This window comes from Haliaeetus albicilla, chromosome 24 (genome assembly GCF_947461875.1).
Source record: "Haliaeetus albicilla chromosome 24, bHalAlb1.1, whole genome shotgun sequence".
Lineage (NCBI taxonomy): Eukaryota > Metazoa > Chordata > Aves > Accipitriformes > Accipitridae > Haliaeetus > Haliaeetus albicilla.
The window spans coordinates 2,845,743-2,872,324 of record NC_091506.1 but is presented as its reverse complement, the minus strand read 5'-3'; the positions used below and the strand labels follow the sequence as shown (position 1 = coordinate 2,872,324).

The window sequence follows — 26,582 nt, the reverse complement described above, 5'->3', positions numbered from 1 at the left end:
CCTGGTTCCCCTCGCTGTGAGCCTCACCCCAGCGCCCGCTGCTTCCCTGCCGACACTCATTTCTTCCTCCCTCGTCTGCAAAGCCTCCAGTTGGTTTTCCTCAAAGCGTCTCCAGATCCACCTTCTCCATATTTTCACTACCTAACGCCCTCATGTATCTACCTACTCATTTCTCTTTCTTTGTAGGACAAAAGGGAGATGAAGGGGATGCTGGAAAAAACATCAGCGCTCTTAGACCTTGGGAAGTTAATACAGAAGGAAACAATTCGGGGCTGGAGCTAAGAATTACTCAGGTGGATTAAAGCAAATAAGTGCACAGATGAGAGATAGAAAACATCTTGAAATGAAGGACTTCATGTTTCATTTTGATTATTCATTGGAATGACAACCTACACTCTCTCCACCTTATTTCTTACCTTCTCTGTCCTTTGTCAGCCAATCCTGCACATTCTTTGAAGCCAAAATTCTTTCAGCTTATGTATTGTTTTTTGAAGCTAACCAGTTTAAAACACAATGTAAACCCAAGCAGTTTCCTTGTTCCCATCCCAACAATCAGCAAAAAAAGATCAGTTTTCAAACAAATTGATTTTTATTTTTTTGCAAATGTTTGCAAGCAACAAGATTTTCCTGAAAAGTTGTCTCAAAAGGCAGACAGAGGAAGAGAACGTGCTACCCTTTCCGCAGCTTTTACAAAGCAATTAAACGAAGGTGAAAAAACGAGGAACAAAATGAATTGCAGCACATACAAAAATAGCATTATTAAAAAACAAACGGTAGAGTATTTGAACATGTTTTAGACCCAGTGTGCAAGTGTCCTACGTGATTCTACCTATTAATCAAAACTAAACTAAAATATATGAAAACTTGCAATATTACAGGCTCCGATTGTATGATGTCTTTACGCTATTGCAACGACAGCTTGAAAATGAGCAATTCTATGCTACAGGTACTCCAATCCATCTGAGACCTGCTGCTGCTGCGCAGGGCAGTCCCTCTTCTGTCCCTACAAGATGCCTGCTCGTCCCTCCTCCCTCCGTCTGACCCGATGCAGACGTGGCTGCGCAGCCAGAACACCAACCCTGCAACTGCCCCATGCCTAAATCTCACATCAGAAGGACAGATTATGGTGGGAGAGAAGAGAAAAATGACCCCTTTTGGCAGCAGCCAGCAAGTCAATCCAATTAATGCATGACGCTACATGCCAACCAATGAATGTAGTAACTATAGTAAATTATCATAAAGGTGATTTCCTTTGTACTTAGCTCTCAAAAGCTTATGAAGTCCGTATTTGTCAGTAATCCACAATCCCAAACCAGTAGTTTTCTCTCCAAAAAGAAGCATAGAAAACATTAACCAACATATAGAACCATCCACAACTCCCCATCCACCCTAAAAGTCACATGCTGTACATTTTGAGCATCCTTACACCTGTAGCACTGTAACAGCCAGCCTCACCACGGCAGGCTTCATCTTCTATACGGCAACTTGGATCAGACTTATTTTCAACCTGGAAAGTGCCACAGACTTTGAAATGGTGAACATTACACAGAAGGTTAGGCAGATGGAACAGTATCATCAACAATAAAATTAAATTAGTGCTAAATTTACTCCCAACTTATCTCACTTTATATTAGCTTATATTTGACTATATATACACAATACCAAAAATATGCCTATTTTGTATTCAAACATTGCCAACATAATGCCATTTTTAGTTGAGGCAATCCAAAAGACTCAGCCAGAACCCCAAAGACCTTATGAAGTTCAGCAACAGCTGAGAAAATAATTTTGGAAACCTCACCCACCATACCCTCAGTGAATGCTTAAATCGGGTGGCAGCAAAGGTACTTTAAAGCACCCTCAAACTTCTTGCCACCCGCAAGCCCTACTGAGGGTAGTGGGAACAACAGATACAAGTATCTTTGAGGGAAAAAATAAACCAAGTCTACAGCTAAGATGTGTGTGTGCCTGTGTGCACACACATGCATGTTGTGTGTGTCTGTGCATGTGCAGGGTGTGAGGGGAAAGCTAAGTATGATTTCAGTGGTTATCCAAGTACAGAGGTTTCACGGTCTCACTCTCACACTAGTGCTTATCATTTCAGCCTTTTGGAAGCTTATTTTAGAAACATAATCAAAATACAGAATGTTTTCTTGAAGAAAATGAGCCATCATTCACCCTCTATTTGTTCAGAATTATATTCAAAGTAGTATTGCTTTTCACAGTTCACTGGCATGTCAGAGCACTGCACACAGAATTAAATACGGTATTAAAGATGTCTAGGGAGAGAACAAAAGTTATCACAGAAGCACAGAGGTAGAAGGCTTCAAAGAACTAAACCTGAGTTACACAATCATTAGTTTCTACATACCTAGCATGATAAACTACCCTAACAGCCGTTCAGCATCTAGCATCTTTTCACATCTGGGTATTTTTTCAGCTGCACTGTAGCAGGTACCACACTACCATTTAAATCAGCTACTTCGAGAGAGGTCTGACTTGGCCTTTCACTGAACTAATCTGTCCATGCTACATATGTTTGGTGTAGGGGTGTGATTGAGAACCACCAAGTAGCGGCTGATATCTTAAATCTTAAGTAGCTTTGTGTCATTGTATTTAACAATACAAGTTCTCAAAGATTTACTGTGAAGAAATAAAGAGTGAATGATAAAGCTTCAAAAGAAAAACAGGTGTGTATGTACACAAACATACTGAAGAAATCTTCAGTTTCCATCACCAAAGTGCATTCTGAGGGAAAAAAAACCCCAATAAATCAGTGGCAAAAGCTGTCCCATTTTGGCACCTGATGTCTGCAGCATAGACAGCACTTCAGACAAAAAAAAAGCAGCACTGCCTTTTATGCTTTTTATTTATTTTATTTAGAAACTTTTGCTTTTTGTAAGGTAAGGATAATAATGTGAAATTTTACTTTATGATATGAAAGTGTAAAAGAAAAAAAAATTAAAGAGATGTTGCCTCCCCCTTGTCAAAATAAATACTACTGAAAAATCACCATAGTTATGTATTTTAGAGAGTACTTCACAGAACCCTGGACACGTATGCTGGTAAACTAATCTTCACAGAAATAATTATGAGAAGTAAATGCAAGCACATTCAACAGTAAATCACAATGTAGTTTATGTTCTGGGACTCACCTGTATATTTTGTACCAATAAAATTTAAGACTTTTTAAAGTCAAATAGACTACATAGATCAGACAACTTGTAAGGACCGAATACTGCACATGGGCTCCTTTCAAAGGGCATCTTGTAAAGCAATTGTTCTAGCTGCAGGCAGCAGGAACTATCACTTTTGCCAGTTACAGCACTGCCACTGATGGTACCAAGTCAGTATCAGTCAGAAGAGATACTTCGGTCTTGTACTCTCTTCGATGGTTATTCAGCAAATATCTGAGAAACAGCACAAGCATAAAATTTGAAGTACTCCACACAGTTAGAAACAGGGATTCTCAGCAAAACCACTTTTAAGTATATTATGGAAAATACTTGCAGCAAGTAACTGGTATCTACCATTGTACATATATTGCATAAATTATACTGTTCATTTGTAATTTTAGTTTCCCGCAACCTTCTTTCACTGCAAGTTGATAGCGGTAAACATTTTCTGAAATTATACAAGGAAGAAGGAAGTTCAGTCTCAAGCCTGTCCAGATGGACCAGATAGATTTCTTGGTGTCTCATGCCACCTCCTCTCCTCAGCTGTCATTTTAAAGATTCAACCTTCAGTTCTCAGTGTGTCTGAAACAACAGTAATGTGGATGCACACCAAACCCAAATGTAGTGAGCCTGCTTGCTTGGTTGTTTTTTGTGTGTTGGTGTGGGTTCTTGGGGTTTTTAAGTTTAAGTAAGCATCAGAAGCAGAACTGAGCAGATGCATCAGAGACAGACTACTGCCTGTTCATCTCCAAAGCAGGTTACTAGATTACAGGCAGAGTAACGGTGATCTATCATGGCCTGAGTCATCCTCTGTTTCTGGAATCCGAGGCAGGAGAGCAGACCGTGTCAATCCCCAGAATTTTTGAGGTGACATATCCTTTTTGGTAGCTGTGAACTTCCATCCCATATGGTTCCCACAGATTCTGCACTGGGCTATAGTCCAGGCATACCTACCAAAAACAAAACAAAAGGTTGATGCTAACATGTAAAGAAAAGACATTTTAAAATTACTGGAACACAGCTCACTCATCAGGTAAGAAGGTTAATACTAGTCTCAAGCTAGATTTTCAAAGAATCTTCGGGAATCAAGGTGCCCAGCTCCCATCTAAAAAACCTGCAGATCTTTAAATAAAAAATAAAAAATAAATCAGCCTTCAAATAGAGAAAGCAACTAAAGCATTTTATTAGCACAACATTTCAACAGTATTATGAAATGCTGTCACTTAAAGAAGAGTCAAAAAATGGTTCTCAGAGAGCAAGTTACTTAACAGAAATAAAAGTGATTTTTGCACTGCTCCTAGATTAACAGGGAACTGCACTTTTCCAGAGCAACAGAGTTTTAAAAGGCAGAACATGAGTATTTCAAAACACTCATAGAAGAAAGGAGCATAAGGATGAGAAAAATTAACTCCAGATATTACAAGCCACAGGTTTTCTTCAGGGAGTCCTAAAGCGTGCATGTCTTGTGACAGATACTCCATGCGCCCTCTAAGGCATTACTCACTGCTACGTGATAATCCAGAAAAAAACCCCACCATGATCAACATGAGAAAATGGAAGAGTAAATGTGTACATGCATTGGTCAAGAACCTTGGACTGGCTACAGATACAGCAACATATTATTTTACGCTGCTTTGGAAGAGGACATGATTGCCAAAGGGACAGAAGAATGAATTTTGACACTGGCACAAAAAGGGCCAAAGAGAAGAATGATTTGGTGAAAATATATTTAAAGAATATTTTTGTGAAACTGAAGTTCAAATATAGTTTGACATTTCAGGTATTTTTAACAGTTAAATAGTCAAGCTTTTGAATGAGCACCTGAAGAATGCTTACCTAGCCACAAAAATTAAATTTAAGCTACCGGAGAGGGGTGGCATTTTGATGCAAGACCTATCATTATTAGGCAAACTTTTACACCTTGACAGTTAATTCTGCTACTGTTTCAGAGAACCAAACTAATAAAAAAAAATAAAATTAAAAAAAAAAAACCACAAAAAACCCCAAAGGAAAACAGGTTAATACAAATGTTAGTCATTTTTAAATTCATGCAACATTTATTCAGTTTTTAGATCTAAAAAAAGTATTTCAGTAGAATAACTGCATATATATATATTCTGGTTTTCATTTGCACTTATTTACTTTATGGTCAAAGAAAGCTGCATGGAAACAACAACTATGATATTACTTGTAGCTTATACAAAACCATACACAAAGAAACGCCCAGACAATCAGTATCCTGTTTATAGCTCTCAGATGTTAAACTATGTTTTGAAATCTTAAGACTTCCACATTTTTAAAAAATTAAAAGCGAAATTCTGAAAATATTCTATCTGAATTTTCCATTTTATTCTGTATATTAAAAAACCCTAAAATTTACTCTCCTTTTCCGTATGAGCAAAATGATGACACATATTTCAAAAGTCATATATTTACTATTCCACCATCACAGGAATATATTTACAACCAAATTTCTGTCATTTACTAATAAAGTTTCTTTTAGCTGTTATTACCCAGGAAACCAGCTGTGCTCTGTCGATGGTCGTCCACTGAGATTCAAGTTGCAGGCTTTATATACAGTAAGGGTTTCATGGATGTACCCATGAGGATTCACATATGCTGCCATGGGTCCACACAAGGATAAACTACAACAGACAATTAATAATTTTGTCAGAGTTCAAGGAAGAAACAAAAAACAAAGGCTGTCAAATGTAAACAGAGGAAAAACTGCCAACCATGCTTAAAACTATTTTCCACAGCGAAAGAACCACTTTAGGCTGTAGAAAGAAAAAGTACCTTTAATTATATTATTAAACATAGAAAGAAAATAGATACTAATGTAAAATATCAGTAAAATTTTCTTGGAAGTGCAGAAATTTAAGTGTCCATTATTATAAATCTGATGCATTCCTCACTGACATAAATTATTCCTGTTACCTACTTATTAATAGGGACTGCAGAAAAGGTATTTAAAAAGATATTATCACGAGTAAGGATTAAAATATTCTTGTGTTCAGATGAACCTTGCCCAGCTGTCTGATGAAAGGGACAAGTTACTTAGTTTCTATAGCATCCTGTCAGCTACCCTCTCTCTCATTTAAGGCAATTATTAATCTTTCCCTCAAAAACCTACAGCTCAGTATAAAAAAAGTACATGACAGACTCAGAATTCATTTTACTTGCTGCTTTTGAATAGCAACTTCCAATAAAACCAAGTAACATCTATATTGCTACTTTTAAATCTAACTTTAAGCAAAAATGTTCATTCGTTACACTAACTTCTCATTATTCTTCTGTTAAAGTACATCATATCGACACAGCAGGAATCGTGGTTTCTGGAATCCATTATTTGATTAGAAGATAAGAGATGGCTTTTAATTACCACATCAGCTTCTTATCACACCAATAAATGAAAACTGTGGGGAGTCCTGCTTTGTTAAACCAAGACATCTCTTAACGTTCACATTCTCATAGGTGATGGACAGATACTAGTTATTCAAGATTAAAATAGTGACAAGAGTGCCAGGAGCAGCAATTATTTGGAAAATGTATAGTCTTCTCATCGTTGAACATGGAAGATATTGTATAGGTCACAGATATAATGGGAACATACTGCCTAGTGCAGTTATTGGGATTAAGCCCTATATTCTTAAAATAAAAGGGTTATTACAATGCTTAATGACATAAATAGGCAATTTCCTTACATGACAACATCCTGGGAGCCTACCTATACCACCCAGTTAGTGCTTTTTAATCTGCTGTTGAAGCTTGTTAACACACATAAGTTGGGATGAAGTGCTGAGAAATAAAATTTGGGATGTCATGAACTTTATTCAGAAGTAAGAGGACAAAAAATTCTGTGTAACAAATTTATATTTCAAAACTCACTGCAGAGTGCATAATTCTTCAGTGGCAACATGCTGGACTAGGTAGTATAAGGCCTTTCACATTAACTTACATATACATGGTGATGTTCAGATTTACTAACTTTTTATTAAAAAAAGCTCAAGTAACCTGTTTTGTTTTATAGAAAAAATTCCCTACAAATATTTACTTAGATTTTATTAGAGCTGTGGAAAACACACTGGTTATAAGACATAACCTAGCTTAATCTGTTTTGCTGTGCCAATGTTTCTGATCAAGAATCTCCCAAAGATTAAGAGCAATAAACTCACCTGAATATTTCATTCTTGGTAGTTATTTCTGTATCTTGGCATTGCTTACAACAGAGAGATGTACACTTGAAAAGAAAAACAAAGAGGGTAGTTCCATTCATTTCCAGAGGCTTGTCAGCACAGTGGCAAATAATAAAAATCTCTCCCCTTCCCTCAAGAACAGACTTTGTACCAATTCTTTTGTTTATGTGGGCAGCTGTCACTTATGTTTTCTCTATCAAAGGAGAAATTTTTTTTCTATGCATTTTACTTATTTATGGTAAACATTAATTGCTATCTAAAAGACAAAACAATTTTTATATACTTCCCCCCCCCCCCCCCCCCCCAAAAATAATCCACACACAGAAGAGGATCTGACCTGACTACACAAAGATAATAAGTGAGTCAATCTTCTAAGGTCTCTAAAAGCTAATTTAGAAAAAACCTTTGCTCTTCTAAAATACAACACAGAAAAGGTAGATCAGTACAAATGCAATCATTAAGTCTTTCTAAAATTTGAGAGTACTGCAGATCAATGGTTTTAATTTCCTCACAAAAATATGTAAGACATATTGATCTTTCTCTTAAAGATTATAACAGACTAATCTATCTTCTACGATTTCTAAAAGGTAGGACGAAACAATTCATCACTTTGCCCACAAAATAAGCAGTCAAATCAGCTTAGTAGAACACTACCATTAATTTTCAGGAGGTGCATTACTTCTACCTCTTTTTAAGGGTAACGCATATGAAATTACCCCAAAAATGATCCACTATATTTTGGAACAAAATGCTGCACCTAGGATCTTTGCTCGGACAAGTCCATGTGTAAGCGTATATCCTTTAAAAACCTGGAGTAAATCACAGCTTGTGCTGCTGAGTCTCCCGGAGCTCTGACTCCTGCACTCCACTCGTGTGATACTACACAGGCATACATCAGTCTTTGCTCTGCCCTTTTCTCTATTCAGATGCTCTGGGCTTGTTGCTGCATTTCAACTTCCTCCAGCTCCTTTCTTGCAGGTTCTGCCCCACGCTTTAAACACACTGTCTACTGATCTTGGAGACTGAGGGAAGAAAATTGCTCTACTATACAGATAGTATTTATCATACACCACTTCACTTCCCTTCTTAAAGCTCACTTGGCCTTTCTCTCCTACCAGGGCCCTTTAACATGTATTATTGCTCACTCTTTTAAATCACCCTTACTCACAGATTATAATCTCGTGCTCATATATCCCTCTCAGAATCCAATTTAGACAGCTACTTAATTCCATCCCTCCATTTCCAAACCTATCTAATTACTACAATTAGCACTCTCAAGCAGAATTCACAGAAGTGAGTGATCTACTTTCCTTTAAAAATAAGCACAGAAGCTGTCTTTAGTAACAGGAAAAGCTATTAAAAGTACAATGCAATTCACTGATACCAAAGACAAAAGAAAATGGATCAGGTCTTATAATCATTTATATTACTGTAAATTACATTCTGAACAATGAAATGTGTTAAGTCTATCCTTCTCAAGTAAACCAAAATATATGCTATGCTGCCAGAGCACCCCTTCTCATTAAAGAAGCCTGGCTGAAAAAGAGTGGATTTGACCAAAATAAGTGTTGCTAAAAATTGCAAAGAACCATAATGCACTCTACCATTCTCACACTAATGTAGAACAGTTAAACACATTTACAGAATAAAATGTCACATGTTGATGAAGAAAACACCTTTTTTGGTGTAGGCGAAAAATCAACTTTACCTGATATTTTATGACGGTAACTTAAGTCCTCTTGTCCCTGAGATTTATAGAAAATATACAATGTTCTGAACATGAACAGTTCTTAGTAGCACCTGAATATCAGAATATTTTCAGAGTATCTGACTCAGGAAACACAAATTAAGTTTAATCTGGTTAGAGCCTCACGGAAAACCTGTCCATTTCTGTCTCAGAATTTGGAAGAGATGTTTTCTGTCTCCTTTTCTCTGTATATTCCCCTTTACATTTTTAGTGCATGAACTCTGGGAAAAGGAACAGTATTAGAACGATACTGTGGTTCTCTTTTCCCCAGAAAGAGGGAGTACTTTTTAGGCAAACAGGCAAAATTTCCCCTGCTCTATATCCAACAGACAAACACAACAGTGACTGGGGTTATGTTATGCTAAAGTTTGAGACAGTACTTTGGTATCCCCAGCAAGCTTACAACCAGCACAAGGTGAAAGTCAATCAGGATGTACATAGCTATTCTTTGTGATATGAATGTATTAACAAAATATTAATTTTTCTCTCCATTCAAGAATTGAACGGTAAATATTCCAGCTACCACTATCAAACACATAAATACGTTTACAGTTAAAACTTGTATTTATACCGATGGCTCTTTTCAGTGTTTTCTCTTTGGAAAGAGAATAGCAGTCTGAACTGCTGTTGGAGATGTTATTGCAAATACTGTTGCTAAAGGATTCAACACGACGTTGACTGATACTTAGCTGCATTATCAGTTATAATATATAATATTACTTATAGTATTATTAAGACAGTATATATCATTATGAAGATATATACTATGTAAAAATAAAACTTTACTGTCCTATGTTTAGAGCTTTCCATGGCCATGGAAAGAAGGCAAGGAAATACAAGTTTTTGAACATCTTAAAAAGGTATCGCCTAAGAAGTCAATACATGCCTTTTGCAAAAATCCTTCCACTCCACTAGTTAGATTTATACTCAATAGCTCAATACTAGGAAGACTTATCTTTTGTTACAAAACCCACAAGTTTTCATGGCACAATGCAACTTGACTGCCGTATATTATACTGTCAATATAGGGTTATGATGTTCGTAAGATGGTTATGAGCAACACTGGACTTCTAGCACCATCTCTTGGCTAAAAAAGTGCTGTGAGGTGTTGAAATATATTTCTAACAAAAGCAAATATTAGTATATGTTTCTTGCTTGCTGCTGAACATGAAGTCTAGTATTGAGAGAGAGCATTTTCTTTCTTGAGAAAACTTTTAAAGCGGAAGGAAGAAATAAAAGAACACCCAAATTCACTCTCCAGATGTATCATTTGGAAATTTCATATTTTTTTGTTAGAGATTGTAACAGTCACTCCTGGGTTTTTTTGTAAGAACAATTTAATGACAAGTAAAGAAAAAATACTCACTTTGTTCATAATATCTAATTCACACCGGAGTCGCTGAACAGCACTACCTATTTTAAGCAATTGTATACGTAATGCATCATCAATTGGCAGGCAAGCAGCAACTCTGTAAGAAAAATCTAGAAATGAGAAAGTACCAGGCCTGTTAGAATTACAGAGAGAAATAAAGCCTACTCCTTCTACTCAGTTACAGATAGAATGCTAAAACTTAGGTTTACAATAGACTTTTAGAGGTCATCTTGGTACATCCTTCTGCCCAAGGGCTGGATCACGTACACATAAAACCTCTTCCAAGATACTTGTCTAATCTACACTTAAAGATCACCAATGATGGAGACTGAAGAATGCTGGTAAGGTAATGTATTCTTAAACCAGAACAAACCCCTGGAGAACATTGATACAGACTTCTACTTCAACAGAGAATTACTGAGTTTTCCAGCCACCGGTGGTTGGCTTTATACTTGCACTTGCTCCTTTTTTGCAAAAAGAAAAGACATGCTTTTATAAGAGAAGGAAAAATTAAAGAAAAAACCCTCAAACATACACCTCCTTCATAAATTACAACCAAGTTATGCTACTCATTTAGTACTAAGAAAGTATTCTTTACTGTTATACCGTGAGAAGGAAGAAGACATACTCTGTACACACTCCCTTCTGGAGGTTTTTTTTCCCCACATTTGAATACACACCAAAATTAGATCCAACAATATTCAGTCAAGACGACAGACTTCGTTTTTTAAAAAATAAATAAATAAAAATTAATATGATAGTAAATTCTCAGGCAGCAACTTCAATCAGGTATTAGAAGGCAAAACCACAAAAGGTAGAATAACTTTATGACAGTCATTCTTTAATTTAGCTAACAAAAACCTTGCTAAGCTGGAAATCATCCCATTCCTCAGAGCCTGTAAAAGAATTCAAAAGCTGAAAATTAAAGTCAGCAAAATATCAGCATGCTGTGAATCATGAGAAAAGAAGTGCCAAAAAAATACTGGATTTTTTGTTTGTTTGTTTTCAGATTATTTCATATGCTTTCCATATACAGTCCTCTAAGCAGCACGGCAAAGCAGACGGGAAGTACTTTCAACCACTACTTTAGGCAAATCAGAAATGAAAGTTCCATGTACATCTAAACTATTGAGCCCAGACCTGCATTTGGGGCTTAATTGACTTTAATTGAAGGCTGCAATTTGATTTTCCCCCTTGTTAGGCATTTGAGATTCTACACAGGAAAGAATGTTTGCCCCCTTAGAAAGGCTTCAGCTGAAATTTCCATCTTACTAGATACTAGAGAGCTGCACAGAGAAGACACTTGTTCACTGGGACATAACCCCAATGCCTGCTAAGGTATGAAATCTGATTCCCAACTTTCTTGTGATTAGGTTACTGGTGCTGTTTTCCTTCATGTCGGATAAGAGGTAATACAAAGTAAGAACAAAGAGATTATACATACTAATACTTAGACTTACATAATAATTTTAAAACTCTCGTATGCTTTTGTCTCTTGTTTTCTTAGGAAAAATTTAGATTGTATTCCTCCTGCCATGGAACGCAATGGAGTTCTATTTCTTTTAATGAACGTGTTTCTGCATAGTTGGAGGATGTTCATGTCTCTAAAAGCTCTATCATCCTTTTGTCAAAGTCAACCATCAAAATTTATTGGAAACTGGAAGTGAGGGATGGACTGCCAATAAAAGGCAATTATCTAAGTTTTGTTTTCTTAGGAAACTAAAAAAAATAATTAAAAATTGAGTTCATAAGCTAAACAATATCATACCTATTGGGTTTGTTGGAAGAGATTCATCTTTAAGATTTTCATCCCATTCATGTAGCTGCCTCTTGACTCTTTCCATCAAGGTTTCCTTTTGTTAGAAGAAAAGCCTAATTTAAATACATAGGTATTTCTGTTTTCTTAGGAAAAAAAAAAAAAAAAAGGAAGCAAAATGTAGAGTAAGCTATTTTCCCTAAGTGGACATTAGCTTTTAAGAGTTACAATAATTACAGACTCATTTTGTATCTACATATTTTAAACTAAGTGCAAAATAGGATGGGAAACAGACCAAAATGAACCAGTGGCCCATGGTGGTTATAACTCTCATTTGAGATAAGCAGACAACTTAAAATTCTAGAACTGTACAAATGAGATGAGGGCTAGCCTCCTCCCTACTTTTGCCTCTCTTACACCAATTACTTTATGTACTAATATACATATATACATATGTATATAAAGAAATACATAATTTTTAAAGTGTAAACCAACTCCAACAGGAAAGACGGACCTAAGACAATCCAGCACCCTGGTGGTTAGGACACTCACTTGGAGCATGTGGGACAAAGGATTGAGTTTTTGCTGAGACAACACAGCAGGAATGTGAACCTCTTATCCACCCCAGACACATGCTCTAGCACAAGGGAACAACTGTACAGAGGGGGAAGCCCTTCCTGCTCTTTTAACAGTAAACTGAAAACTATACACTTCTTTAAAACGCAACTTATGAGCCAACAAAATTAAAGCTTTTACATTATCCAATAATTAGATATGAAAACATACAAAACTAATTGCAGATTATTTGGTAATATATAGGGTGAACTTACAGCATCATATAGAGAGTAGAGCCAGGGAGGCCAAGATGTCAAACTTGCACAGTGGAACTTCCTCTAAAACAAAACCCACAAATATTTATTCTTTAACATTAGCAGATTTTAGGGACAGTTCTTGTTCAAACAAATAAAACAGAGGAGAGATACCTGGTTATTTAAAGATACAACAAATTATCACTATCAGGACCAGTACTTCAAAGTGAGTTGCATTCTCAAATGCATTGAGAGCTACGACTTCTGTACAAGACAGACAATATATGGATTTTCTCAGAAAACCTGTCTCAGCATTAGAAGTATTTCTAATGCTTACTAATAAGAAATTATGCCTTTCAAAAGAGCATCTATCTGAAATTTAGACAGTTCAAGAAATTTAAGTGCTATTAGATAGTGCATCTGTTCCTTAGTCTCTACCAATTGTTGCTACTTCAGCAAACCACTATGTGAGGTGATTAAACTATTCATATCAATTTAGCCAAATGCATAAGTAAATAAAATCAAAGAAGATTAATGGGCCATATCAGGTATTTTAAGCTGACATATATAAATTTAAAGGATATATGATGATATTTTTAGTTATTTTTTTAACAAATTAGTTTCCCATTTTAAAAATATTAACACACAAGTTAGGAGTTCCAGAGGATGCTTTCTCACAGCGGAACAATTACTGATTAAGAAAACTTGGGCAGTCTTGATGTTTAATTGGATATTGCTATCCACTCTCATTCTAGTACCTATTTTCAATGGAAATCACATTTTCAGAAATGCTTACTGAACATCAATGCTTATGCCAGCCTACTGAAAAGCTATTAAAAAGCTTTATTATAACTACCCAAAGACAGTGACAAAATATTGTACAATATCCGTTTAACAAAATCCTATGAAGAAAAATTCAGACCCAAATGGAGCACTGAGTAAGAAACAAATGTGGAAGAGGAAAACAAAAACAACAGGAAAAAAAAACCCTGAAGGTCTCACAACTATTTTTTATTAATGGGTATGCTTTCAAAATAAAAATCTTACTAATAGGAGCGGCCCATGCTACTGTATCATACTTCACTGAACATGACTAACACATTCACTTGAATTGTGTACGAAAGTATCTATACAACAATACAGAGAAGATTTGGATGAAAAAAAATACAAGTGGCCACTAATATCACCTCTAAAAAAATCTTCAGCTTGTGTGTAGCTTGTGTGTATCCTGCAGACAAGAAACTCTAGATCATAACCACATTCCTTAACTACAAATTTCCAGCAGTGTAAGGTTATTTGCGTAGTTAACCAATTCTCCACAGTGACTTCTGAACACTTCAATTTATAGGTTCAGGTTAATAAAAATGCAAAAAGCAGTATCCTACATAACCACACCGCTTTCCAGAAAAGGATCTCAAATTGTACTATAAATACTTACAAATTAAATTTTAATTTTCCCTTTGAGGGCAACTATGCTTATTTTACAAATGAGAAAAATCAGGCAACAGAGACTAAAATCCACAGAAAATAAATGGTACTTTGAAGAAAGGACTCAGAAACACCAAAACTCAAGTTACTGTTTCAATTAGCAAGTATATTTTCTGTAACAGCTGACACAGGGTCAGCTCTTGTATGAAGCAGAAACTATTCTTAATGTGCAACTTCCTTTTTCTGATGTTTCTCATTATGTTAGCAAACATACAGAGGTACAAACCTGTCATACTGGAAACAGTCACAGTTCTACTGACATCAACAGAGCGACTGAGGTTGACAGGACAATGGTCCTACTCTGGATCTGCATCTCAGTCCACAAAACATGTTCTTCTTACAGCAGGTGCACTGAATTTCAGCTATCATCTGACAGAATCAGTCTTGGAAAGGGATTTCCACCCCCCCACCCCGAAGCATAGTGTTTCTGGGTTTGTTAACTCATAGATGAACTTGTTCAAAAACTCAGAATCAATAGTTCTTTGTTATTAATGTTTTTTTCCTTTGGTTTGGTTTTGGGGTTTTTTGGGGGGGGGGGGGGGGGGGGGAGTACAGAGTACAACACCATTGAAGAAAAAAAGAAATCCAAACTTCAACTGCATCTGACAATAAGGAGAGTTACTAGGATTCTGTATTAATTTCTGGAGATAGTTCTGAAGATCCCTACTGATACAGAAAACTTCAAGGTATCTTTCCTTTTATATGCCACTGACCAAAACGGTGGGTTAAATAATAAATAAATAACCCACAATTTTAGTTTTTTCAAAAGTGCCAGGTTGTCCCGTTTTACCACATCCTCTCCTACTGACCTCAGTGGTAACTCTTGTCCCATTAACCTTACTGTGCATATTTGTCCACTGTTCATGATAGTTGGTCTTTGAAAAGCCTGCACTGTGCCTCAGAATGAGCTAGGTTTACACTTGAAAGGCTTTTGCTGGTATAACTATGCTAGTACAATATGCTAGCATAGTGCTTATTATGGGAAACAATTTATTCCAGCGAAATTATCCTTTCAACAGTACATTTTATTTCAGACTCCTAAAGGAAAACGCTGTATACTGACTGGTAAAAGTGCACATTCACTTGTTTAAAGGCATCTTTTAGCACCTTTTAAACAGCACAGCTGTCTCTAGCACAAATCACACCTTATTGTTCCCCTGAGCAACGCGAAAGTTTGTAGCTTATGCCTGGCATTAGCCATTTAGGACTCTTGAAAATTCTGCCCTATGATCTCAGTGTGAATTCCCTCCTGATTCCAAGCACTGTCACAGCTGCAGTGATGCAAAAATAGTGTAAACAAGCGGAGACAGAATTTGCACCAGTGAAGCAAAAATAGGAAGGCAGAACCTAGTTCCCTAATGACAATACCAACATCTTGATAATGATTCTACTTTTTTTTTATTTCCTTTTTTTTTTAATCGGAGTCAAGTAAATAAAATTCTGGAAGCTCTCTAAAGGAGTGTAAAGTCTGCATACTTACTAAAAAGCTCTAGGAAATAAAATTGGTAAGACCATGGAACTGTTAATTCACCCACTTGGTGTGTAAAAGCACCATCTTCCACTAATAACTACTATATCAACATATGTAGAGTGGATGAAAAAAAATTAAGAGCTTTCTATGACCCTTTCCTATCTTGTCACTTTTAGCAGCATAATAAAGTTTAAGAAAATTTCTAAATTCAGTTTGTTTTTTTTTTTAAAAAAAAAAAAAGAAAAAATAAGGATTACATATTAACTATCCCAGACGATAAATGTGTTGAACAAATACTAATAAATAAAAAAACAGACTTAGAAATACACACGCAATTGGCCAGAATAAGTGGACTGTATAGAAATATTGTGATCTGTATAGAAATATTGTGATCTGACAAAGATGATGACTAAGCACAAAAGTCAGCAAGAACTTTAGATATGTGTTATACAAAAATTTACAAGATGAAAGTGCAACACAAAGCATGCTCAAAACTATAAAGTACAGCCTAGTTGCTAGCCAGCCATCATCTGGGTGGGAATATTTGACCGAGTTAAAAAAACTTGAGTCTACCATTCTAACGCAGACCCACATTTTCTGTAAACAAGTAACTGCAGGTATAGAAGTTAATCCTTTAACTGATGCAGGTTTTAAAGCAAAATTTGCAAATGGAATCGTGATTCCAAACAACTATGAGATCACAAGGCTTGTTTCATCACTGAAATATGAGTCATCTCTAAACCACCTCTGGTCTTTAAAAACCTCTTCTACCCAAATCAGTCACAGAAAAAGTTACAGAAGCCTCCTTACTTTCAAAAACAAACCATTATGACAAGTACAATGCAAGAGCACTGGCATTGCCAACACTGATTGCCAATATTTTTGTTGTCAAAACAATGTCAGTAAAAGTTCAGATGCTTCTTTGACCTGCCTACAAATTAAATCCTACAAATTTACTGTCTTTTCCACCAACTCTTCATCATCTACAAGCTTTACCAACCAGCACTCTCCGAGGTGTTTGATTATGTAAAAAAAAAATTGTATTATTACATACTCATGTAATAATATTAATCTAATAACACTGTAATTAAAAGCAAAGAGGACTCATAATACGAAACATGTATTTTCCCACTGTTGATGGCTGATAAACAATCACACAATACACAACAAAAGCAGGAGGTTGGCATCTAGCATCCCAGGTGTGCAACCTCCTCTAAAGATGGTATTTTATACCAATTTTCAAAATACCACCAAAAAAAGAAAAAAGAAAAAAAAAGAAAAAACCCACCAAACCAAAAAAACAAAAACCAGACCACAACTAGCTTCTAACCTTTTGATATTTCTGCCACCATTGATGTATAGTTTGGTCCTGCCACGCTGTAGGTTTTGAAGAAGGAAATACATGGCATCGGCTGAGAGACTGGAGCTGTACTGCTGCCATTGTTGAGGGCAGCACTCGCTCAGGAAGGATTTGTACTTTAGCCTGCTGGATTCTGATAAGGAAAAAAAAAAAAAAGGATGAGATATAAACACATATACAAGAATTTTAAAAAAATTATTTTACTGCTTATAAAAACATAGGCTTGTGTAATAAATCAATCACTACACAGTACTATAGAATTTAAGCAGCAATCTATTTCATCACATTTTTAAAGTGGTACTAATGTAAATCAAATTACCTTAGGGAACATACAGTGTATCTGTAGCAAACCAAATGTATTCCACTCTAGAACACAGATTATCTCATGCCCTTGGCTAAATTATTAAAGCTACTGTGCTGACTGGACTTTGGTATACCTAAATTGAAGACAGAAGCAATCTCTGTTTTTCCTTTTCCTTTAAGAAACAGAATTAGCTCTCTTCCAAATATTTTTTGCACTGGCATACAGAACTGTACAAAGATCACTGCTTTAACTTTTTCAGCAAAAGTTTCTTTGCTGGTTTTTTTTTTCCTCCCCTCTCACAGTTAGCTACCTTCTCCATGGGATACAATGGGCTGTCTTTGTATTTTAGAGCACTAGATATCTGCTGGGATTGTGGTGAACAGAATTAAAGACAGATTGGCAGTAGCAACACAGCAGAATATTCTACCATCTCAGCATTGCATTTTTAGATTTTTGTCTCCTCAAGTTACTTTTGCTATAAACTAATAGTCAGCTAGTACATATCAAACCCTCAGAAAGGAAGTTTAGCTGAAATGCAGTTTGGCATCTTCAAACCACAAAAGCTTATGTGCTTAGCTAGAGTTCAAAATCAGCAGAAACAGGTTATAGACTCTGACAATCTTTTAACATCCTAGCATCAGCCAGGTCACCTATTCTGCAAAGAGTTCAGCAACAGTTAGGGGGCTACTATACTGTCTAGCAGGAAAGACTTTATATTTTAACAGTATTATGCAACAGAAATCCTGAAATATTGAGATGCACATCATTACAAATTTCCAATTTTACTTACAGGGACAACACTGAACTCTGTTAACTTAGTATAAGTTATAAAAATCATGTTTTGCCATAAGCACTTAGGAATCAGAAACATCAAGAACTATGGAAATTTTCTTCTTGCTAAGAAGCTCAATATTTTTCCGTCTTTACCAAAAAGGATTTTAGACTGGTAATGTTTGTTTCTTTTGTTAGTTGCCTTGAATACATGAAAAATAGGAACATGACTTTAATGAAAATGTTTTATTTGTACAGATGAAACATTACATTCTTCTTCTGTCCAATTCCCTTCTTATGACCCTCTGATGTACAGACAAAAGTGGCAGCAAACTGTCACGCTACCAGGCTCATTCATAGAAAGAGTTAGCACATTGGCACAGGAGTCTGGAGAGCATCTTACAACCTGCAGAGAAGATCATTTCCTCAGGATGAACTGAAGAACTCAGGCTCATGTCTCCAAAATGTACTGACAATACTAGGAGGTTCAAGTTCACTGATCGCTCCCCAAACCCACAAAATGTGCAATATTTACAAGTAGAGTAACTCTATATAGTTTAAGTCATTCCAACAAATCTAGAGCTTGTCACGATAAGTCAATCTCACCTCCTTTATTTCATACATTTAAAGATCCGTATTTATGAATGAAACTTGTGAATGTGCTGTGTAAAAGTGCTAGTCACTAGAGACAAAATCATCATAATAAATGCTTTAACAACACAACAAAATCACTGTACATCTTAACTGCTTCTGGATACCGAATTCTCTGCAACAATGCTGTTACTGTAGTTGTCCAAGTACTGCCATCTTGTGTTCAAGCAATGGTTTTTCGAAGCTGTAAAATTTGGACTATGTTATTTGTAACCAAATGTTAGATAATGAGAAATAGCAAGTAGCACACTTATTCTTAATTTCTTCAGCGGCAGGCCAAAAAAGCACACAAAAATGCTGAGCTCAGACTGTTCCCAGGCATCTTCCTAAAGCAATGCCACTATACTGAACAATAGCAGAATACAGATGATTGGCTCTAGATTTACAGATTTGGAGTAAGATGTTATAGGCCTTGCAGGAAAGATTACAAAAACCTCTAGCCATTGTGCTAAGATTTATCACATGCTCACAGGATCAATGTCTGGAGCCTGTATCTCTGGACAGTGATGTTGATAGAGGCACATGATGCAATGCATGGTGCAGAGCATGGTGTCAAGAAGAACTTGAAAGTGACAGGAGACTCAGCATACTCTTAACTAAATATTAAGGGTCTTAGTCACTTTCATAAATGGACAAAGTTATTAATTGCATAATATGATAAAACTGGCTAGATGAGGAGCCTCTGAATATCACAGGTATTACATCGGAATATAAACAAGAACAGGACTATAAAAGAATGTAAAAGAGAATACTCCTATCAAAGCTGATTTGAGCATGTTTGACAAGCACATGGAAAGAACTGCCAACCAGTAACGGAAGTAGCACATTTCTATCAGTGAAGTATCAGTGAATGGTCAGAAAGGAAGAGGTAAGACTTGCTGAAGGTAAGGAGGTTTAGACAATGTGACAATGGTTAAAATAAACAAGATTTAGTATTTGAGAAACCAAAAATGAAGGGCTGCTTCCAGTTAGCAAAAATCAAGAACCTATTTTCATATTCAAATATTTATGCACAGTGTGCTTTTATGTTTTACAAAGGAAAAAATTAACTACAGAAGCAACTTGTTTCTCATGATTATTACCAGACTCTAGTCCCCCCCTTTCATGGGGAGCTTCTCATGAAAACCACCACCCCTCTGAGCACAGTCACTATCCTCTCCATATCCGAATCATGCAGCTGAATCCTTCTGCATGCTGTTGAGGCTCAGTAGTTAAAGATCACTCAAAGAACAAAAATATACAAGCATATTGTTATTAGCTGTAGTGTCAGACCCTTGCCTGCAGCCTTTCAGAGCTGCAATTGCACATAGTTATTAAGTGGAACACGTCCAACACAGACCATCTCTAGAAAGGTGTCCTTTCAGAAAATGAAAGTTACAATTTTTCAAAGGAATGGAATCCGGTCACTATCAGGGAGGCTTTCCACAAGACAACAGAAGGCAGACACTTGATATTGTAAACTCTCATTTCACATCTGGTTTGAAACAGTTGTGAGAGATTTTTAAATAAAGCCTTAGAACTTAGGTGTTGATTTGCTTGCATTATTTTTGCTGACTTAATTTTCAGAAACAAAGTCATTCTGACAAATGTTTTCTCACACACATCAAATCAAACTACAGGTAGATATTCTTTAGAGAATTTTATAGCAAAGTTATTAACAACTAAAACATGAGTCTTAGAACAGGAAATGTCAGAAGTCCTTAATAACAAGAGAATCTACTGATTAAGCATTCAATTAATATCTATATTAATTAGTCAATTGCGTGACTGAAAGGGCAGATGCACCTGCAGTAAAACGTAAATGTTTTGGTGAAACATGATTTGCAGTATGTAGAACTAAATACATATTTTTCTTACCCGTCTGACTGGGTTCTTATTTCAAGCACCTTGAACCTCTGTCTTCCTATTGCTTTCACTTTGACCGTTTCAATTCCATATTCCTGCTCTTCTCTGTAGGCATATATTTCTGCCGTTGTTCCAAAATGTGCTTCCCTTTCACGAACGTTACTAAAAGTAACAGAATTAAAAAGGTTACCTACCCTCCAGACTGCACTGTTCATTCAGATTTCACAAGTTAGTCTACCTGCACTGACTGTACATGATTAGTCTTATCAAAAAAGTAAACTTGGCAAAATACCTTCATAGAATCATTTAGGTTGGAAAAGACCTTCAAGATCATCGAGTCCAACCATCAACCATGCCCACTAAACCATGTCCTGAAGTACCCCATCTACTTGCTTTTTTAATACCTCCAGGGATGGTGACTCAACCACTTCCCTGGGCAGCCTATTAAACTAATTGCAATCATTATTTTTCCATTTTAAAAGCAATTTCTAATGTTTTGGTTGGTTGGGGGTTTTTGCCAGTTGACTTGGTTTTATTTTAGGGTCTTAGAGGTGAAATTCTGGGAACACAGGGATCGCCAATGTATCCACATCTGAAACACGGATACTGAAAGTATCAAAATTCTTCAGATTGACTTTATAAAAATAGCTGTTCCCACCTCCTACATATTTAAACCATAGTAAATTGGGGGGGGGGGAGAAGAGGGAGGAATATTCCCAACTTCTTTTGGCACAGATTAGCCTTTATCTTTTCCGCTTTTCTATCACCTCCTGCCTCTCACTCTACTGAGAAACATTGGTCTGTGCTTGTTAATTTACACACGAGACAAGCAAATACACCTTTACAAGAATACAGTTCTCAAAACAAGAATCTGATTTTTACATTTCAGATCAAGGCTTATTCTTTAAGCAAGATGGAGCAGTACATTCAAACAGTTACTGAAATCAAGAGGATGCTCAAACAAGGAAAGCAGATCAACACCTACTGTTTCTCTATACAAACATGTGATACTGTCAAGCAGCTACCCGGTGTGACAGGAAAACCTTTTCATTATGTATTGGAAGACAATTTTTGTCAATTTCCAGCCACAACTTATGTTATTCACCACAGAACTGATGCAACCATCTGCTTTTGATTTAGTATCCAAAGAAATTGTGCTAAAAATACATGCTGCATACCATCAGTAAACCCACTTGTGTATTTTACCTGTATGCAAGAACAGCAAATGTTCTGTCTTTCTGAATTAAATTCCGCACCATGCTAACCTCTTGAGGGCGAAAAAGCTGAAGAGGTAACGTCTGTCCAGGTATCAACATCACCATCACGTGGGGCAACACTGGAATCACCTGACAGCTGTCATCATCATGCACTGTTCTTCCATGAAACTCTTCCATATCAGAACCTAAATACTGAAAAAAATAAGTAAGGAAATGACAGTAGTATAAGAGGTTTCGTTGATTTACAAGGATAAAGTAAAACTAGGTCTTTGGCTTAAGGACATTACAATAGAATTACACAGAAACAATCAAAACCTCTTCAAGACTTATTTAATGGACAATATATAAAGAACATACCACATGGGATGTTGGCAAACTGGTATCAAAATTAATGATGTTTGGCTTTTCAGCTTCTTTACTATCTTGATCTTCAACTTCCATTTCATTGTCCTCCTCTTCCTCGCTCTCTGCTAATAAACACATACAGAATATTGTGTAGAAATCAATCAGCAAAGACTAAGATACTGAGAAAAAACAGAGAATCACAGAAATGCATTCAACATTCCCAGGCTACAGCCTTTCACAGGGAAGCAACTTTTGTATTTGTAAACATGTGGAAAATAATTTTCTTGCTGTTACAGCAAAATCACCGTTCTATAGAAAGGGTCAAAAGCTGGTAATTTATTTTTGAAAGGCTAAAGAACAACTATGTCTGTCAGTTCAGATTTTCACTACAGCCTTGCTTCCTTGTCTCAATTCTACATGTCTTCTGTCTGTACACCAGGATGCCAGATAACTTAAATTTCTTGTAGAATGCTGAATACAGCGTCTGAAGTAGTACAAACCTGAACAATATAACTGCACACATAAAGCGAGTTTAAAGTAACTGAAGTTCTATATTTGTGTAGACTCTAGCGGTATTTTAGATAATTTCACTGCTGTCAGTCTCTCCTATGTGTATACCAAACACACACGCAAACCCCAGCACATGCACAAACCCAGCAAAGGCAACTACTAAGGAAGCAAATAATACGATGCTGCAATGGAGTTCAGGTACAAAATAGTATTTAAAAAATCACTATTTTCTTCCCATTTCTCAGTTCCAGGTGTCAATCCCAAAATTAATTTCAGGCAAGAGGACAACTAAATTATCAGTATGTTTTATTTTGGAAACATAAACAGTGCATTTATCTGTATAAAAATCTCTATAGATATTTTTATAATAAATTAAAAAAACATAGTGAAGATAATAAAAAATATACCTATCTCTAAAATGCTGGTTCTGTGCATTACCATACAATGTATGCCTGCAAATACTCACCCAAAACAAAAGCAATGTAATTTTCACACATTTCTAACTATATTACTTGATCCTATTTCTTTTAACACAAACAGTATTTATACACCATGCTATATCTAAAATACATGTTATCATAAACTTTGCAAACGAATCTGCAGGATTCTTATACCAATAGCTGCTGAGTAATGGATAAGCCTAATGGTGCTGAAAAACATCATTTAGAGCTCAAAAGCTATTATATTACAAGATAGGCAGAAAAAATATCTTTACAATAGCCTATCTAGTTGCCTGCCTTTGCAATTAGTATCTTCTTAAGAAATAATCCAGAGCTGAAAATTCAAGAGGTGGAGTGATTATCTTATCTGAAAGGTACTGTAGGCAAATCTTACAAAAGAAAGATGCTGCAGAAGGAAGGAGTCTTCCTTCAGAAATGGGAGCACCACCGCCCTCTTTCACTGAGATCTTACTATTTCTGAGAGTGGGTGCACAAAAGAACAATGAAGAAGACATTATAAGCTGGTTTTGAAGAACCTTTTCTTTCCCTCTTCAGCCTTCAGAAACATTTCTTAAATGTATTCTTTACAAAATGTTTAGTCAATGGTCTTCTTTCTGCTTCACCTCATTTTAATTTTTTTTTTTTTTTAAATACTGCATAGTTTACAGAATTATGCCTGTAGGAGGCACAGCATGACATGCTAATGTTATGGATCCATCATATATTGTATTTCTCAACAAGAAATGATCCAGCACGACAAGAAAGGAGGTTACAGACTCTCTTTGGTGTTTTACCTAATTACAGAACTTAAAGCAATAAGACATCATCTTCCTAATTACTGCAAGAAATATTCCATTTCTATTCTATGGCAATTTCTCTTCCATTATATTACATTAGGAACCCTACCTATAAATGACTGCAAAATGTTTAAGATGTAGAAAACGGCCAGCATTTTGCTTAGCTTGATGGAGGGAAAGAGTAGGGAGGTTTTGTTTGGTTCTGGGACAGCAGTGTGGGGTGGGGGAGGGAAGCTGACTTCATCAGAAATTATATTCTGGTTTGCAGGTACTCTCATCAAGTTGCATTAATCATTACCAGTTTTAATAGCCTTTTAGAAAGAGGCCGTTTCACTGTTTTTCTGAACACAAAAGGAATTAACAGCAGTTGATTAGAAAGAACTGTGCCCTGCAAACTTTTGCTCGTTCTTGCCAAAAACACACGCTAGCTGCTGTGTGGTGGCAGAAAGGAACGATGACTCATTTTACTGCAGCAGCACCATGTGAATGTTGAAAAAACACCACCGTCTTCACTCTCCTCCTCCAACACACTACAGGAACAGGAGACAGAAGGCAAAAGAAACTGCATCTTTTACACCCTTAACTATACTTTTTGTTGTTGATTTTCTTATTTCAAGATTAGCGAGACCTCCAGTACACAGAAAGGAGGGAAAGGCAAGCGCCGAACGCACCCTGCATGACAAGGCTCACGGTTCCTTCATGCCAGGTTAGGCATTCCCGGATGCTCACGCTGGCCCACTAACACTACCAAATCTACTCTCAACACCTTTGTGCAGAAACGAGGAAATACGAACCTCATTTGAAAAAACAGGAACAGTGTAGGAAATATCAAGGCTATTTTCCTAAAACATTCAGGAAATACTTTGATATTAGTTTAAATAGACAGGCATAAAATGCTCATAGAGTTTCCTGCTACAGGAAATTACACTGGTTACGGGCAGGACTTACTGCTACGTTCTCCTCTGCATGCTTATTCTGAAATAATGGTTTTTTTCCAGTTTAGCACGAGCTGCTTCCAAAACCATTATGCTCTCCTGTCGGTTTGGGTGCACTATACGCTAAATCAGAAGAACGCACGTTATTATGCAAGAGGCGTCTCCACGAGGAATCACGCTGGTGTCTGTGGATGGCCAAGCCAGGCTGTCCTACAAACTCCAGCACCAACACTGCAGAAGTCTGGGCAGCGTGTGGAACCCGACCCTGCCCTCGTGTGCTGCGCACAGCACCTCCTGCCTCCCTACTAACGGCATCGGAGAGCCTTTACATCCAAGAGGAGACTCTCTCGAACAACAAATGTTCTCCGCAGACTTTGTCTGGTTTTACAGCGGTCCAAATTTACAGAGAAGTGTCTGCCTCTGCCCGCTTCGGTGGAAACTTCACGTCTCACCCCATCAGCCGCCCAACGCCTGAACACCCACGGACTGAGCCTCTCTCTTCTCGCACCGCGCAACTCCGGACTCGGGTCAATCCGGGCCGTAAACCACCAGCCTTAGTGGCCGCAGTACGGCTGCGGCTCCATGAGCCCAGATCTGCCCCTACAGCGCCGACCACCCCCCCGAAGGGCCGCCCCGCTACCGCCGCCCGGGGTCCCCAGCGCTCCCCTTCCTCCCAACACAGCCCCGCAGCCTCCCTGGCCCCACGCCGCCTTCCCTCACCCTCTCCTCAGGCCCGCGGCAGGGAGGCCCCGCTCCCCACATCGCCTCCCGCCCGCGGAACCCCGGCCCGGCGCCTCACGCCCGCCCCCGGCCCCGGCCCGGCCCGGAGCCCCGCCGCCTCCCCCACGCCCCCAACCGGCCGCAGCCATTACCGGGCACCAGCTGTAGGTGGTTCCCCATGTTATTATGGGGATCACCACCTCCTTCCTCGGCGGCCATCGCTGTTTACCCGGAGAGGAGCCTGGGAAGCCGCCGGCGCGGAGGCGGGGGAGGAGGCGGTGGTGGGAGGAGGAGGAGGAGGAGGAGGAGGACGACGACGACGACGACGAGGAGGAGGAGGAGGAGGAGGAGGAGCCGCCGCCGCGGCGGCCTCTAGCGGCGCCTCTCGGGGAGCCTGAGGGGGCCCGCCGGCGGCTACGGCCCGCCGGCTCTGGGGGACTTCGTACCGACCCGCCCCGGCTCCCCAGGCGTTTATTTTATACTTCGGCGGAGCGCCGGCGGGAGCGGGGCTGTCCCTCAGCGCCGAGCTGAGGGGAGGGCGGCCGCTGCGGGCGGCGGTGCCGTGTCCCCCGGGGAGGGACAGGTCTTCCCGGTGGGGCTCGGAGAAGGAGGGGGGACACACACAGCGGGGACGAGGCCGTGGCTGTCCCTCGGGTGCCGCCTCTCCTGGGA

General features: G+C 37.9%; 2 protein-coding genes across 3 annotated transcripts in view; one reads left to right on the top strand and one right to left on the bottom strand.

Annotated features, from left to right (window-relative positions):
* Positions 1 to 26,582, top strand: part of LRRN1 (leucine rich repeat neuronal 1) — a 467,756-nt gene that overhangs the window by 216,385 nt on the left and 224,789 nt on the right. The gene's annotated exons all lie outside the window — the stretch shown is intronic.
* CRBN (cereblon) lies at positions 567 to 26,214 on the bottom strand. 2 transcript variants are annotated; one of them, XM_069811798.1, is made up of 11 exons: positions 26,063 to 26,214; positions 22,521 to 22,633; positions 22,153 to 22,355; positions 20,959 to 21,108; positions 17,346 to 17,508; positions 13,078 to 13,140; positions 12,260 to 12,344; positions 10,486 to 10,601; positions 7,352 to 7,416; positions 5,690 to 5,821; positions 567 to 4,126 (listed from the first exon to the last, which is right to left on the bottom strand). In XM_069811798.1, exons 1-11 carry the CDS (start codon positions 26,127 to 26,129, stop codon positions 3,943 to 3,945), a joined length of 1,341 nt encoding a protein of 446 aa, XP_069667899.1. In that variant the 5' UTR covers positions 26,130 to 26,214; the 3' UTR covers positions 567 to 3,942. The 2 variants fall into 2 exon arrangements, with proteins under 2 accessions (XP_069667899.1, XP_069667900.1); XM_069811799.1 differs by having other exon boundaries at positions 22,521 to 22,630; positions 26,063 to 26,209.